At 40.1% G+C, this 15715-nt stretch overlaps 2 protein-coding genes across 5 annotated transcripts in view; one reads left to right on the top strand and one right to left on the bottom strand.

Annotated features, from left to right (window-relative positions):
• The window catches only part of ift74 (intraflagellar transport 74), a 31309-nt gene extending 16078 nt beyond the window's left edge, over positions 1-15231 (bottom strand). For 2 of the 4 annotated variants that reach the window (XM_078280997.1, XM_078281000.1), the window contains exons 1-8: positions 14959-15172; positions 13604-13737; positions 12651-12792; positions 12451-12499; positions 12165-12263; positions 11262-11322; positions 7744-7803; positions 7553-7614 (exon numbers count right to left, since the gene is read on the bottom strand). In XM_078280997.1, the coding sequence (XP_078137123.1) occupies positions 7553-7614; positions 7744-7803; positions 11262-11322; positions 12165-12263; positions 12451-12499; positions 12651-12792; positions 13604-13732 (602 nt within the window). In that variant the 5' untranslated portion in view covers positions 13733-13737; positions 14959-15172. Of the gene's footprint in view, positions 1-7552; positions 7615-7743; positions 7804-11261; positions 11323-12164; positions 12264-12450; positions 12500-12650; positions 12793-13603; positions 13738-14958 lie in introns of all 4 variants that reach the window. The other 2 variants (XM_078280999.1, XM_078280998.1) reach the window with 2 other exon arrangements.
• LOC144537119 (leucine-rich repeat-containing protein 19-like) lies at positions 1484-5651 on the top strand. Its single transcript, XM_078280561.1, has 6 exons — positions 1484-1585; positions 1733-1980; positions 2331-2442; positions 3280-3367; positions 4948-5055; positions 5179-5651. The coding sequence occupies exons 1-6, from the start codon at positions 1484-1486 to the stop codon at positions 5466-5468; spliced, it is 948 nt and encodes a 315-aa protein (XP_078136687.1). The 3' UTR covers positions 5469-5651.
• Positions 15232-15715: the final 484 nt, after the last annotated feature.

The raw sequence follows: 15715 nt of genomic DNA, 5'->3' as shown, positions 1-15715 counted from the left end.
ACATTACCCAAAAGTAGTTAAGTGGCAGCAATGATAAGAGCCAGTTGATTTTTCTAAGTGATAAGGAAAGGTGCTTCAATGCATCCTTTCTTATCTCTTTAAGCATAGGATACACTGGACCATTCTTTACGAAAAGAAAGGAGATAATGGTGTCACCCAATTCCTTGTGCCAGCAACATTTAAAGCAACGCATCACCATTTGGCCATTCATAATCTGAATATTTTGTGCGCAGTAGCGCTGGCAGCCGTAATCCTGTACGCACCATGTGTACATTGTTTTTTCTGTGAGACATTGCAACACATTTCATAATAATAATGTATCTAATGGCACTGTTTTGAGTGGTTTAATAAACTGGTTAATGCAAGAAGTTTTCTCTTGTCTTGGACTGGTAGTGGAACATTACAATGTGCACCTGTATACAGAACTGTGGATAAGTGCAAAATCCAAATGTATACAGCACACTGGACATTGATTTATTTTTAGCCCAGATCACCGACCTGAAACAGGTTACTCAGGAAGTGTAATATGTTACTCTTTACTTATTACTCCTTTAAAAAGTAATATTACTTTACTTATTAATTAGTATCAAAAGTTATTAGTTACTTGTTATATTACTATATTGCTTTCGCGACCCACCTGCCACAAAAAAAAACACAAACCAAAACACACAACCTGCCAGCTACTTTAGCACTCATATTACTACTACTATTACTACTTACTACTTTATTGGAACAATAATTTACCTTACAGGAGGAGTAACAATCAGCCAAACTGCCCAAACATTTTGCATTCATGCTGTTACTGTGTGTTACCAAGAATATTGCACATTTACATAGGTCTATTATGTGTTTTTGTCGAGTTGTTCACGTAGGCTTACATTATGAAAACGACCTAGCGACGCAGATTTTCATAGCCATAGTAACTTGCTGTATCTGCGTGCACAAGATGAGAGGGAAACTGCTCTGCTTTACTCACAGTGACATGTTGGATGTTATCGATGTTCCCACTCGGATCAAAGCCCAAGTGCTAAAGTACGACATGTATACACATCAGTCATCATATAAGAAAGCCTCTCTGGGGCAAAAAACAAATCACATTCGGGCAATGCAGTGTTACTTGGATTAGTTACTAATCTTTAATGTGGACTATTTTCAATATTACAGTAATATATTACTAAGGTATATGTTACTGCCCAACACTGTTTAGGCCATACCCATTACCGCCTATACTTCTTCCCTTGCAAAACAGCTAAATATGCTAAACCCACTTTTCTGAACTCCTCCTAGGCTGTGAGTCCAATCTGTACGAACATTTGCACATATAATCTGTGAACCCTAATGATGCGAAAAATGCACAAGTTACAGAACACCAACTTCCTATTGGTCTTAGCATTCCAGGTAAAACAAAGGAGTCTATTTTAAAAAGGAAAGTATTGATTACTAGTTACTATTATTAGTGTTTACTGTATTTCAGGGTAGGATAATGGAGGGATGCCAGCAACCTCTCCTACTGCTGTGGTTGAGTGCAGTGTTGGCAATGAATAATCTGGGAAGTAATGCTGAGGTTGTGGAAGAAGACACACTGGTAGGAAATGTTCTATTCTTTCTATTCTTTTTTTGATAAACTGACACTCGCAGTGAGTGAAAATATTTTAAGAGCAATGATGATTAATTTGAATGTTTATTCAGACTGTTCTTATGTTGTAATAACGGTCCATCCATACATCAGCAGGTAAAGAACTTGACCAACAAGCTTCTGCAAGTCATTCCACATAGTTGCAACAGTTCCTCTGTCACTAAACTGTTGATTGAGGGGAGCCTGATTACTCTAAATGAGGCTGATAGACTAGCCCTGGCTAGTTATCCCAGACTGGTAGAACTCCACCTGGATGGAAACCTGGTGACCAGTATACCAGCCAAGTACTTCTCTGTAGTACCACACCTCAGAGTGCTGTCTCTGTCCAGGAACAAAATCAGCAGGTAATTAAGAAAGCTAATAGACGCTAGCTTCCATTCTACATACTCGTTTTAACACATTTTGAATACACTAAAAAAGTTTAAAATTAGGTATATAAAGATGTCAGTTAAGTGCTGTTCATGGATACTATTGTCACATTTGATCAGATTTGGTGGGATGTTGCGTCTCTGTACTGCTCTAGACTTTTTTTTAAATGTTACAGACCAAAATAAGGCTAAATATTCGTTACAGATTAGCCGAGAGAGATGCATCACTGGTATAAGTTGGACTGTTCAAGTATGCGTACTACCATCGATGCTGCTACAATAATTACTGTGTTTTCAATTGATCCTACTACTGGGTGTAACTGCAGCCTGGACCCAGAGTCTTTCTCTGGCCTAGGTGTCCTGGCCGAGCTGGACCTATCCCACAACCTGCTGACAAGTCTCCATACACAACTATTGAGACGGCTGAATAATCTACAGGTAAACCCCCCAAAATAATGTGTAACGGGGCATTCACACAAAAAAAAGTGATCCAGCAAATTTGCCGCAGGGTGGTGGTGGTGGTTAATGAAACGGCCCATTTGTGTGACATCCTGCTGTGTACTTAAACCCACCAACAAAGCACAAGTAGACTTTATATTTCACAATTACTGTTTTCTGTCAGATCATTTATAGATTTTGACGATTCCGACCGCACTTAAAGGCAGCTTTATTTCACAGGACAGAGAGAAAGAAAGAAAAGAGACGAGTGAGACATAGTGAGTGCTTTGTTGTTGCAGGAAACATTCAGCTATTACACAAACTCCTGGGCAGTTCAGTGCTTGTTTCGTATTTTTACACTCCATAGTGTTTGAAAACTTTCTTGTAGTATGATGATGTTTCTATTTACTTCACGGGATTCTCACACCGCCTCAAACCATAGTTACAGTAAAAACGCACCACAAGTCTGATCGCCGGTTACATGAATGGCCACGGTAGTGTGATGTGGGATTGCGTTTCTAATAAAGTTTAGTAGGTCTCAACTTTTTCACCGCAAGCCTGCTGCGTTTTTTCTCTTGTTAACCTAAAGTTCTTGTCTAATTCGTCAATGTTTAAAAAACAATCTTACTAAATACATTTGTATTGCAAGTTATTATTTTCAATAGGAGATAGAATAATGTGTTCCTTCAAGAATGTTATATGAAATATGTAGTTATTAGTGGACCAAAGTCATTTCTACGTAAAAGAAAACACAACTAGCAAGTAAACCTGGTCAAGCATGTGCATTTTTTCACATTATTGTTAATCCATAAATCTGACACAGTCTGGTCTCATTAGGTGCTGAACCTACAGGAAAACCCCTGGAATTGTTCCTGTCCGCTGCTGAGCAGCATTGGAGAGGTCAAAGCCGTTGGAGTTACCATTGGTAATAATGTCCTTTCTGCAGTTTTGAAGTTTCAGAAATACAGCCGACATGTGACTGGAGTTGGGAGCCAAAAGTCTGTTCAAAATTAGATGCAAATCCAAAATGCCAAGTACCTGGTACCCATAATAAATATAGAGAGCAAATGCCAGTGGATAGGCTGAGGAGGACTATGTAACTAATGCAGGTATCAAAATACAGGTGCTCTTCGTATCCAACGACATACGAGACCAAAAGACAGGGTAGTCTTACACTTAGCTTAGTGCTCAAAAAGTCCTAACCAAAAAATACCAAGGCACACTGTTTTTCAAAAATTCAAAAAACCTTTAATAAATGGGCTAAGTGCCTAAACGTTTCAACTCACAGTCTTCTTCAGGGCATGTAAAAACAAGTGAGAGCTCACAGGTAAATCAAGGCTGCAATGCAATCAGGGTGAGCTGCCAGGCATTCAGGGTAGCACTGGATAATTGACTGCATCTTGCAGTGCGCAAAACGTAATACGTCTCCATAGCAGCAGGCAGCGCTTCTCTGTATGGTTTCCCAGAAAATGAAAACCGGCAGCTGATAGGACGAATGCGTCACGTGGGTCTTTTTTCTCCGGAAATTCACAGCCAGACTGTCATGGCGGCTCGTTCAGAATACGATCTCATATTGTACTAAAATAGTTCACCGAAACATGTTTCTAAAAACATTTTAAGAGAGAAATAGGCCGTGCAGTTGCTGAATCTGTCTTCATTTCAGATCAACAAAGGTCAGTTTAAAAGATTTTCGTCAGATTTTGAGAGGCTCATCCGCTCCCCGTTTCCGGGTGAGTCCCGACTGCCCTGTCTCCGACCCAGCATGTCAGGTCGGCCAAAATAAAGGCCGACAGCTCCTCCGACGGCAAGGAACACACCGAACAGACTCGAGTCACTGACCTCGCCAGACTGTCCGACGGCCGATTATCGGGTTGGTGTGTCAGCGCCATAAAACTCACTTAAAACAGTGGCTTCTAGAAAACCAGAGATACACTCACTTTTAACCGTCACACATTTCATCACCCATACACTTTCACTGTTAAATTTAGTGTAGTATAGAGGTGGATGAATAATTTCTTTGTCATCATGTATTTTTTTTTAGTTTTTTTGTTGGTTTTGTCAATGTATATGTCACCATTATGCCTTTTAATGTATAGTGAATGAGTGCTGTATGACTGCTGGCTGTCTCTATGTCAGTCCTAGGTCACCTGCCTAGGGACTACAGATGAAAAGTTATTAAGCATATTTACATGGTGTTTTTATACAACAATGTTCATAAATATGCATGGTCCCTATCAAATAAACCAATAAAATTAAAAAAATTAAAAATACGTTTGCAGTCAGTGACCAGGGTGCTTATTCAGACATGAATGGATTAAATTGCAGTCAGATTAATGTAAAGGGGTGCATGTTATTAAGGGGCTTAAGTGAATGCTCATTAATTAAATTACTTTTATATATGTGACTCTACAGAGGGACTAAAAGTCACCTGTGCTTCTCAAGAAAAGCAGGCTGAAAGGGATCTTTTGCAGGCTAAAGCTATGTGTTACCCATCACCACCACCAGTCTTTACTACAGACCAACAAAAAACAGTCAACTCTCAACAGTTTCGGGGCTTATCCACTATGCTGAAGACCACACTGGCATCAACACAGAACCACAAGATCAACAAAGGTAGGACTAAGAGAAACGTGGGTATTTCACTTTTCTTCTATTGCATATGTGGATGTACAACTAGAACATAACATTCTAAACCGACTACTCTCTTCTCCCTCTCCATCCTGCAACCCTAACTAGACCAGACACCTGTGCTCGGCAACACATGGAAGTTCACAGCATGTGTTGCGGCCTTGGCACTAAGCACCTCCATGCTCATTGTATGTGGCATAAAGGGGCCTTCCTGGTACAAGCTCTTCCACAACTATCGTCATCTGCGACTGCGCGAAGAGGAGGATGTTGTGTCAACAGTCTTCTCAGAGACAGGAAGATACCTGCACCATCAGACATTCACCTTTGAGCAAGAGAGTGGGCAAATAGAGGAGGAGGATGGGTATTTTGAGGATCCATACATCAAGAGGGAAGAGTGACATGCAGGAGAGGAGACTTCAGCTAATCCATGAAGAATCGAACAGCAGCTGGTGAACTAGTAATAAGACGAGGAGGCAATCATCACAAAAAGAAAATCTTTCATTTGTGTATTTGGAAAAACTAGGTGCTCACTGGGGGGGCCGTTGTATGCTACCAAAAGAATAATTCCTCTAGAAGTGATATGTACAGTATATTTTGCCTTTGGTGGATAAGCTGACAGCTAAATAAAACCATTTAACTATTTGTTACTATTTTCTAAGCTCTGGTTAGTATTATCATAGTCTCGCATTGCTAGACCTATCTCCACAGTGCTGTGGAGTAAAAGACTGACTACAGCACACATACATTCTGGGATAGGAGAAAAAAAACTCACAATCACTAAGCGCTGGACGCTGTGACGGTGGTTCTGTATAATAGTCTCTGAAAGGAACTTGTTTTGGTGCAACATTTGCTCCTTGCAAAAGAAAATTCCACATACAATATCAAAAGAAGTTAACGGTTCACACAACACAGTAACAAGCTATTTATATTAGCCAGATACAGTGGCGGTTCTACATTGAAATACACCCAGGGTGAGACCCCCTTCGAGCGCCCCTAAAAAAAATAAACACACAAAATTGCAGAATATTGCAGAATTACTATATTATAGTGTATAGTATATTTTTAAGTTCTGATAACTTATACGGTCATATTTTGTGCAAAATTGTGTTCATTGTCTTTTGAAAATGTTGGAGGTGGAGATTGTGCACCTTAAAAAGTGTGTTTCCTGTTGTAATTGCAATAGTTAAATAACTGGATTCTCTTAAGTGTGTTTTTCAAATGTTCTAATGAAAGATTTGTGCAATTGAGAAATATAATTTTCTCTTTCACTTATGTTGTTATAATATATATATATATATATATATATATATGTAACCAAAAGAATCAAGCAGGCCTGCCTTGTGGTACGATCCAAATTTTCTTCAAAACTTGCCATTTTCAGCGTGCAGCTTGCTAGCTCAAAGTTTGTTGTACGGCAACACCCAGAGAGCGGACGGTGAGGGACATTGCCCCGGATGTAAGGTAATTATCCTGGAAATGTACTTCCGTTGATCCAGACTAGTATTATCATTCTCTGAGTCACTAAAACATCCTTGCTCTGTGGCCCCTACTGTAAGCTATTTGTACCGTTTCTACTACAACTATTACAATTGAGCTCTTGCTCAACTAAGAGACCCATTTCTGGCAGAGAAATATGTAATGTAACGCCCACTCATACTTTGACATAAACAGAGCACAGATGTCAGCCTTTACTCAACATACCACACCCAGCTTGTTTGCATGTCACAAGTTTAAAGAGCCAGTTTTACTCCATGATGCAAGTTAAGAAGTTAAGCTTGCTACTTGCTGTCTCTGAACTGCATGGCAGTTCCTCATAGAGAGAAGTTATGTGAGCTCTTCAGGCGGCTTTGTAGACTAAGGGACTACCCATATACTGTACTTTCTTTGCATGTCTGTACTAGTTTGTATGTTTGATTGACATACAGTATAATTCACCTGGTGCATGTAGTTTAGGTTAACTTTCAGTTTAGCTTTTAGCCATAACGTTAGCTACCACACTTTTAAAAGATGTTTACAAGTGGGTCAAAACCAGTGCTATTTTCTTCTGCTTCAGTTAGTTTTGTGAAAAATAACGTACTCATCTTTAAAGCTGCACTCAAGATCAATTAAAGATTACCATATACTGTACAGTAAATATGTTGATTCATGCAACATACTATAGATCAAATTGTTGCAAAATAAAAGCTAACTTTTCTAAAAGAAACGACCATGACATCCAAAATTAATCAATTTCCTAAATCTATCATTGATGACACAAATTGATAATTCAATCAAAGCTTATAAAATACAAAAAGCATGTTTTCTTCTATTACCATTACCGTTTTATTCTATTACCATTTTTTTCTAGAAAAGCCAACATTAAATATAAGTTTAAGAACAGGATTTCCCACCATAAATCCTGACCCAATGAACTGAAGCAATACAACTGTGTTGTTGAGAACACCCTGCAATAACCATAATGAAATGTCCACCGAGTACTTACTCTCTCCTCTCAGTGAAGATGCTATCAATGCTTTCAGCCTCGCTGTCATTCTGGGCTTTCAACTGGGAAGGTAGAGAGGAAGAAAAATAAAAGGAATGAGCAGGCACTCATTATATTTGCAGTCAGCCTGCTGAATACCCTCTGTGACTCAAATCAGAAAAGTTACCATATTGCTTACATAATGTACTTACAATGTTATAGTCGTTGATCATTTCCTCCATCTCTGTGTTGGTGTTGAGCTTGTCCACCAGCTGGAAATACAAACAAAAAGCTACATGTCAGTAGGACTCAAGTGTTAAATAAGGGGTAGCACAGCCCATTGGAAACCAAAAACGTTTTAAACTGTAATACGCAGACAGTATGATAATAACATCCAAAGCACAAGATTCACTTTCAAAGTACTAATGTTTACAAATACAAAAATACTAAGAGCTAAAAGGATCTAAGTAGTCACACCACGCCACTAACCACCTGTGTAAAACATATCTCTCCGCAGTGTCTCTCCACCGTGTCATGCTGTAAATTCAGATGGATTTGGATTGGCCGTCAGTGTTTCTATCGTTCATCAAATCTCTTTGAAAGTGATCCCAACGATTAGGGTTGGGTATCGTTTGGGTTTTTGCCGATACCGGTGCTAAATCGATACTTTTAAAGCGGTGCCGGTGCCTAAACGGTACTTTTTAATAAAGTTTAAAAAAAAAAAAATAGAAAAAAAAGAAGGTTACTAAACAACAGTCTGTGACATTAAATAACGGCTTGTTTATTGCTAAGGCCATATGGTCAAAGAGATTTTAATAATAATGTAATAACAATAACTTATTTCACCAGCTGTTGAACGACAAAAACAACCACCAGATGGGAAAAGGGTATTTTACAATAACTTTGAATGCACCATGAGGCTACCAGTTTCAAGTGAACACACCGTCTGTGTTGTTTAATTTGTTGTTTAATGTTGTTTAAAAAAAAACGGCAGCTGCTGCGCTGCAGAGCAGACTGTTACGTCCCGCCAAATCCTGTCTACGGAAAGCTGTTCCACTCCCTATTCAGCCCCATTGTACCGAATTTGGTTGCAGTTCCACCAGAGTTCCACTGGGGGTGATCGCGATCCAGTGCAAAATGAATGGGACTCTATGGAGCTAGACAGCTAAATTTGTCTCTTTCGCCTGATTGTCGTTGAGAAATCTCAGATTTGATTGTAGTTTTTGCAAGTTCAACATGGATTATAGGTCAAAAGTTGAATGAACGAGTACTTGTGTCCTTTCGATTTCTTACAGGTTGAGTCGTTGTTGCCCATAACATGCTAGCATTCTGCTAATGGACGCTGATTGGTCAGTGAAGGACTGATTACGATCGGCGATCCCGCTTGACGGCATCCAAAGCAGAACCAGAATGTCAGAGTGAATATTTCGGCGTGGTCTTTAAAACATTAGCAAACCTCTTTCTAGCATGTGTATTAATAGGGAGAGTCTAACCTGTCAGCTGTGTTGTATTAACAGGGAGAGTCTAACCTGTCAGCTGTGTTGTATTAACAGGGAGAGTCTAACCTGTCAGCTGTGTTGTATTAACAGAGAGAGTCTAACCTGTCAGCTGTGTTGTATTAACAGGGAGAGTCTAACCTGTCAGCTGTGTTGTATTAACAGAGAGAGTCTAAACTGTCAGCTGTGTTGTATTAACAGAGAGAGTCTAACCTGCCAGCCGTGTTGTATTAACAGGGAGAGTCTAACCTGTCAGCTGTGTTTTATTAACAGGGAGAGTCTAACCTGTCAGCTGTGTTGTCTTAACAGGGAGAGCCTAACCTGTCAGCTGTGTTGTATTAACAGAGAGAGTCTAACCTGTCAGCTGTGTTGTATTAGCAGGGAGAGTCTAACCTGTCAGCTGTGTTGTATTAACAGAGAGAGTCTAACCTGTCAACTGTGTTGTATTAACAGGGAGAGTCTAACCTGTCAACTGTGTTGTATTAACAGAGAGAGTCTAACCTGTCAGCTGTGTTGTATTAACAGAGAGAGTCTAACCTGTCAGCTGTGTTGTATTAACAGAGAGAGCCTAACCTGTCAACTGTGTTGTATTAACAGGGAGAGCCTAACCTGTCAGCTGTGTTGTATTAACAGGGAGAGTCTAACCTGTCAGCTGTGTTGTATTAACAGGGAGAGTCTAACCTGTCAGCTGTGTTTTATTAACAGGGAGAGTCTAACCTGTCAGCTGTGTTGTCTTAACAAGGAGAGCCTAACCTGTCAGCTGTGTTGTATTAACAGAGAGAGTCTAACCTGTCAGCTGTGTTGTATTAGCAGGGAGAGTCTAACCTGTCAGCTGTGTTGTATTAACAGAGAGAGTCTAACCTGTCAGCCGTGTTGTATTAACAGGGAGAGTCTAACCTGTCAGCTGTCTTTTATTAACAGGGAGAGTCTAACCTGTCAGCTGTGTTGTATTAACAGGGAGAGTCTAACCTGTCAGCTGTGTTTTATTAACAGGGAGAGTCTAACCTGTCAGCTGTGTTGTCTTAACAGGGAGAGCCTAACCTGTCAGCTGTGTTGTATTAACAGAGAGAGTCTAACCTGTCAGCTGTGTTGTATTAACAGGGAGAGTCCAACCTGTCAGCTGTGTTGTATTAACAGGGAGAGTCTAACCTGTCAGCTGTGTTGTATTAACAGAGAGAGTCTAACCTGTCAGCTGTGTTGTCGATGCTTCGAGAGAACAAAGGAAGTGACTCAGAGCTTGCCGTAAAGCAGTATCTCTGGCCGTATATGTGTATGACGTCACATACATTTTAAAAGGCTTTTTAGAACAAAAAAGCCACTTTAAAAAAATCTAACACCCAGCAGTGTGTATTTTCTTAGCCTCCCCTTTCAAATGCAACATTCAAATTATTAGACAAAAAATGATATCCTGAGAAAAGTGGATTTTGAGGGGTATAGCTCCATAGAGTCCCATTCATTCTGCACTGGCCTGTGAGCGCACCCTATATGGAACTCTGGTGGAACTGCAACCAGTTCAGAAGCCGGAAGTAACGAGAGAGTGGAACTTCTTCCCTTATTAGAAATTCTTTGGTCCCGCTGTTGGAATCCTCTACAGTGAAATACAGTCACACTTTACACTGTTTAATGTTAGCTGTTAGCATTTTAACCACGTTTAATCCAGCTGCTAGCTAAAGGTAGGCTAATGTTACCTGCTGTCTGGTGTAGTGTAAAGTCATGCACCAAAATGAGGCACTGAAATTTTCGTTCTTATTCGGTCTCGTTACTACCGTTTACGTCGGCACCGGTGCCCTACTGGCACCGCGTTTTGGTACCCAACCCTACCAACGATATCGTTTGACGTTGTCATTATAGTTGCGGTGTGGACTCCGCCATCCACTTGAGATTTTTAAAACTATATATTTAAAGTTATCATTAAAGTTATTGTTCTTAGGTGGACGGCCCTTAACGGTAGCGAACAGACATTGCTAGCTCACCTGGGGGGGAGGTTTCCTGCCTGTCATTTGTTGGGGCTAATCTATTGGTGTTTGCATTCTTTATTTTTTAAACTCAGTCATTATGGATTACTTTAGCTCAATACATAAAGTGTAAGAATATTTGTCTGATACTGTTTTATTAATTGTTTAATTGTTTGCTTGGGATAGTCAGAATTTAAAAATTGATGATTATTTTCCTATGATTACACATTCAAAATAATTACAGACAATGGCTAAAACCTGTAGTTTACAGCTATTTACCATGTTGTAGTCAGCAAGCTGGCCTTGTAGATCCTTAATCTCTGCAGCAAGGCCTTCGGCTCTGAAGGGGAAATTAAACCACAAATGTTTGGTAATTTAAGATTTCTTTTCTCCCACACTGTAATGCAATTGTTCATTATAATATTAATTCATCCTATCATTTATTCTACAAGAGCCCTTATATTTGCATGTGATTTGTTAATAATACAGCACAATCAGACTGAATTTCAACTTCTTTTGTCTACCATTTCCTAGTCTATATCCACGACGTTCCACTTCCGGGATTGCTCCGGAAATTCCGCCGGATGTCCCTCTTTTCGGCCGGATGTCTGTTACCGTCCTCTGTCTTTGTGTTGGCGTTCTAACCTCCGGTGGATTTCTGAGGACTATGGTTAACTGCTCCTCAGATCTCTGCAGGGTAAATCCAGACAGCTAGCTAGACTATCTGTCCAATCTGAGTTTTCTGTTGCACGACTAAAACAACTTTTGAACATACACATGTTCCACCAAAACAAGTTCCTTCCCGAGGCTTTTTCAGCGGCTCGGTTCGGCGCTGTCATGCGATTGCTTTAAAGAAAGGCCAATAAACCAGAGCACGATTTTCTCCCATCCTGGAATGCTGTGTGGACTAGCCAGACCCTCCTCCGCAGAGCTGTGGAGGAAGGTCTGGTAATGCGAGACTTAACATTTCCTGACTGATTCCATTTTTTTTTTTTTCTGCATTATTGCATATCATCTTATTTTTTCAACTGAATCCATGGTTCAATGCAGCCCATAAACATAGAAACATGAATATTTGAAGGGTGTGAACTGCAGTAGGCCTTAATAACATAGGAGAACATGGTCTGTTTTTTTATTACAAAATGTACAGCGTCAGCACTAATGAGTAAAAACACCACTCACCTCTTCTCGTAGGAGAGATACACAGAATTCTCCTGGTTGTAGTTGTCAATCTCTTTGTGCAGTTTGCTGGTCTCTGTGGTTAACTCGTTGATCTTACTCCTAACAGCACAACAAGAGCATTCACTTTTTAATGGTAACATTGACCAGTGTGTACCAACACGATGTTTACGAAACAGCTGCCCTGCTGGAAACACCTGCTGCATAGTGTAAACTAATAACAAGGGCTTAACATGTTTTACTTAAACATTTAGTTGGCGATATTAGGACTAATAGTAGCATGTGTTACCTAAGAAGGCCCAAGTAGTAGGACTTATCCAGAATCTGTCTCTGAGGTCCTTTTGGAGATGGAGGTGGTGGAGAGAACGAGAGGTGAGACTTAATGTGACATAATGATGTTGTGACTGTTTCAACATGGCTGACAGTGGCTCAAAGTTTCTGCCCTAACATTAAACCATACAAATACAAATCTATGCTCTTCAGACTTACCTTTCATGCCAGTCTTCATACCACTGAGCCCCTGTTGGGTCACGGGCCTGTCAGTCACTTTGATCTGTGCTGAGAGAACTCCAGGGGTGGCAATGGGGATACCGCCCCTCATGCCAGGATGACCACTTGTACCTGGAACCATCTGGATGGAAAATTAAAGAATAAAACTCCATAAGACTGGGTTTTTATGGATATTTATCACAATATCTTTTTTTTTTATTTATTTTTTTACTGATACTGCTCATTCGAAGTGCATACTGACTGAAGTTGGGAGAAACCAAACGTTTAGTTACATTTTGGAATATAGTTTCTTAACATATGAAATAAAAAAAAATGCCTTTACAATATTCAGCACAATGTTCATTACACATTCACGAGATTCCCCACTGGTCAACAGAGCCGTAGTGCTGTCTACTGGCAAAAGATAATTAAGAGTAGCCCTTTTTTTCCCTCATACAGTCATCTTACAATTACGTTTCAATTTTGTGTGTCTGCAAAATGAACAAGTGCAAACTAAGTGAGTAGTCAGTTTCGGCTGCAGTTTTGGCAAGCTAAGCTACAGCAACATGGCAAAAGTAGTTTACTACATTAGCCATTTTTTATACATCCATGAACAGTACGTTACAAGACATACACGTCCGTGTTTGGCAGTGATCCTCAGCAGTTGTATTTCAGACCAGCAGAAAGCTCCGCTCACTTAAGTTCCAGAAATGCTCGGGGGAAATTTAGCTTGTGTGGGCACTATTGAGAAGTAGTTAAAATAGTAACGCTACTGCCCGCAATACAAGTTGGATATAGTGCCTTGACACCATCAGCACAGGTTGCTATTGTAGGCTATTTTTTTAATTTGCCAGAGAGTGTCGCTAACTGACTTTAGCAAAGTTCCCAATATACTCACAGGAAGGGCACTTGTATCTCAAAGCTAAAATACATCCAAGCTGCAGTTGACATACCCCAGTTGCGACTCGAATAGCGGTAGGAGGAGGTCGGACGGCCGTTGGGAGTCTTCCAGCGACAGGGACCACAGATCCACTGCGGCTCAATGGGCGGCCAATGCTGGAGGGAGGCCGCTGACTCGCCATGATGCCTACAGTCAGTAAAAAAAAACAAATACTATATTTGTTGCTGATGGAGGGAAACAAATCCATACAGCCTAGTGGTGCTGCTATAGCTCAGTGCTTGTTAGTATGTTTGCTTGGTGACAGCAGCCAAGAGGACAGAAAAGCTTCCTTGTGACTGGACGTTTGCTGGTTCGAATCCTGAAGCTGACAATTTGTCCAAGGCACAGCACTGTATCTTCCATCCCTCCCTACTCTGCCCACATCTGCTCTAGCTAATACAGTGAGAGCTGAGGAGGGAAAGATGGAACATATAGTGCTGGGGCTGTCCAAGTGCAGGAGTGGAAGATAATGAGACAGGAAGAAAGAAGACCCAAGATGTAACTGATTTTGTTCTGGTTACACAAATCCCATATAGAAAAATCGCCTGCACACTGACAAAAACTAGAAGAGGCTCTTCAGAAGCTAGTAGATAATGGTCCTCTGACCTAAACGTTTTTAACGTCAGTGTTTCACTTGATTATTTTTGCATCTGAAGAGACTGCAATTTTTTTTTGGCCAAACTTTCTATAATATGGGACTGATGATTTTGGCTACACTCACCTGACACTAACGTTACCTTTTGAAAAGCCTGGATTCAGGAGCGCAAACCTTTTAAGACATTTATTAAAAAGGACAGTTATTTAAATTCATGCACCTTGGCATGAAAGCTGTCTCAGCATACCTGCACCACTGATTGCAGTCAGATAAGATAACGTTGTAATAGACAGACCTATTCTGTCAACGTGATTCTATGGAGTAGCTAGCCATGTTTGTTTGGAAAACGTTGTTTTTCTGTTAAGGCTCAACAAAGCACACCTTCTGCTCGGTAGCTTAAAACACAACTTCGAAAGGTTTAAAGCGAACAATAAACGCCAAAATGCCCATTTGAAGAATTCCCGATAGTCTGATGAGAATGCGATTTCAAATATCAAGAAAACGTTTGTCGTAACATTAACGTTAGCTAGCTAGCTGCCTGAATGTAAACTCAGTGCTGGGTTAACGTTAGTTAACGTTATCTGAAATAAAAAAAAAATAAAAAAAGTGTAACGTGAACTATAGCTAAACTAGTTTCGATCGTTTTGAATTTGATAACACGTTAGCCATTTTGTTTATCAAACAATTTACGTCACCATTAACCAAAGTTAAAATAACGTAGCGTCAGCTCGCATAGGAAATATCATGGTTATGCTAACGTTAGTGTTTCGTACCTTAAACTGAACTCCGTCTTGGTCGTTTTCTTCGACAGTAACGTTAAATGTGTTTAAAATGTCCAACCGCTTTCTAGTTAACGTTAGCTAGCTAGCTAGTTTACTTTAGAGGAAAATGCCAACTTACGTTAACGCTTAAAGTTAAAAAACGCTAGCTAGAAGAAAGTCAGCAACTCGAAATGTTGACGTTACCCTAGTAACTGTTGTTGTCTTCTCCTGCTTCTTCTTCTGATTTAATGGCGGGTTGCGACCATATCTTATTAAGGTGCATACCGCCACCTACTGTATCGGAGTATGTAGCACTATAACCAGACTACTTCACGTCACAGGAACGTAATCCTCAAAACAAAACAAAAAACGATCACCGGCGATCGCCGCCCAATGCATGCTGGGTAGATGTGTGTCCGACTCATAGACAGTATACCAGAATGGACCAACACATCCCGTTGCTCTGGACAGAGACCAGTGAAGGCCGTTAAAAAAACACTTCATATTTCTGCAACTTTGAAAAGAGAAGACAGGAAAAGAAGGCGATAACAAGCTTACTGATAGAGGGAATAGAATGTAATCAAACTAAAGTAATAGAAAAAGAAGTTTTCACCTTTTACAGTAAGCTCTCTACATCTGCATACTCCTGTACTGATTCCAATAGCTTCTTTGACAAAGTCATAAACTTCATACCAACCACTGATGATGTATTTAAAGGAATTTGTGAATCAGATTTAAGAATAGAAGAATTAGATGCTGTTCATTTGAA

Source organism: Sander vitreus, chromosome 22 (assembly GCF_031162955.1).
Source record: "Sander vitreus isolate 19-12246 chromosome 22, sanVit1, whole genome shotgun sequence".
Taxonomy (NCBI): Eukaryota; Metazoa; Chordata; class Actinopteri; order Perciformes; family Percidae; genus Sander; species Sander vitreus.
This window is presented reverse-complemented; position numbering and strand designations above follow the sequence as displayed.

Excerpts from the sequence above, each read along its gene's own strand:
- LOC144537119 (XM_078280561.1), top strand. The coding sequence starts at position 1,484 with ATGGAGGGATGCCAGCAACCTCTCCTACTGCTGTGGTTGAGTGCAGTG. Across the intron at positions 1,586-1,732 it reads TTGTGGAAGAAGACACACTG|GTAAAGAACTTGACCAACAA; the intron begins GTAGGAAATGTT and ends ATACATCAGCAG. Across the intron at positions 5,056-5,178 it reads GAACCACAAGATCAACAAAG|ACCAGACACCTGTGCTCGGC; the intron begins GTAGGACTAAGA and ends AACCCTAACTAG.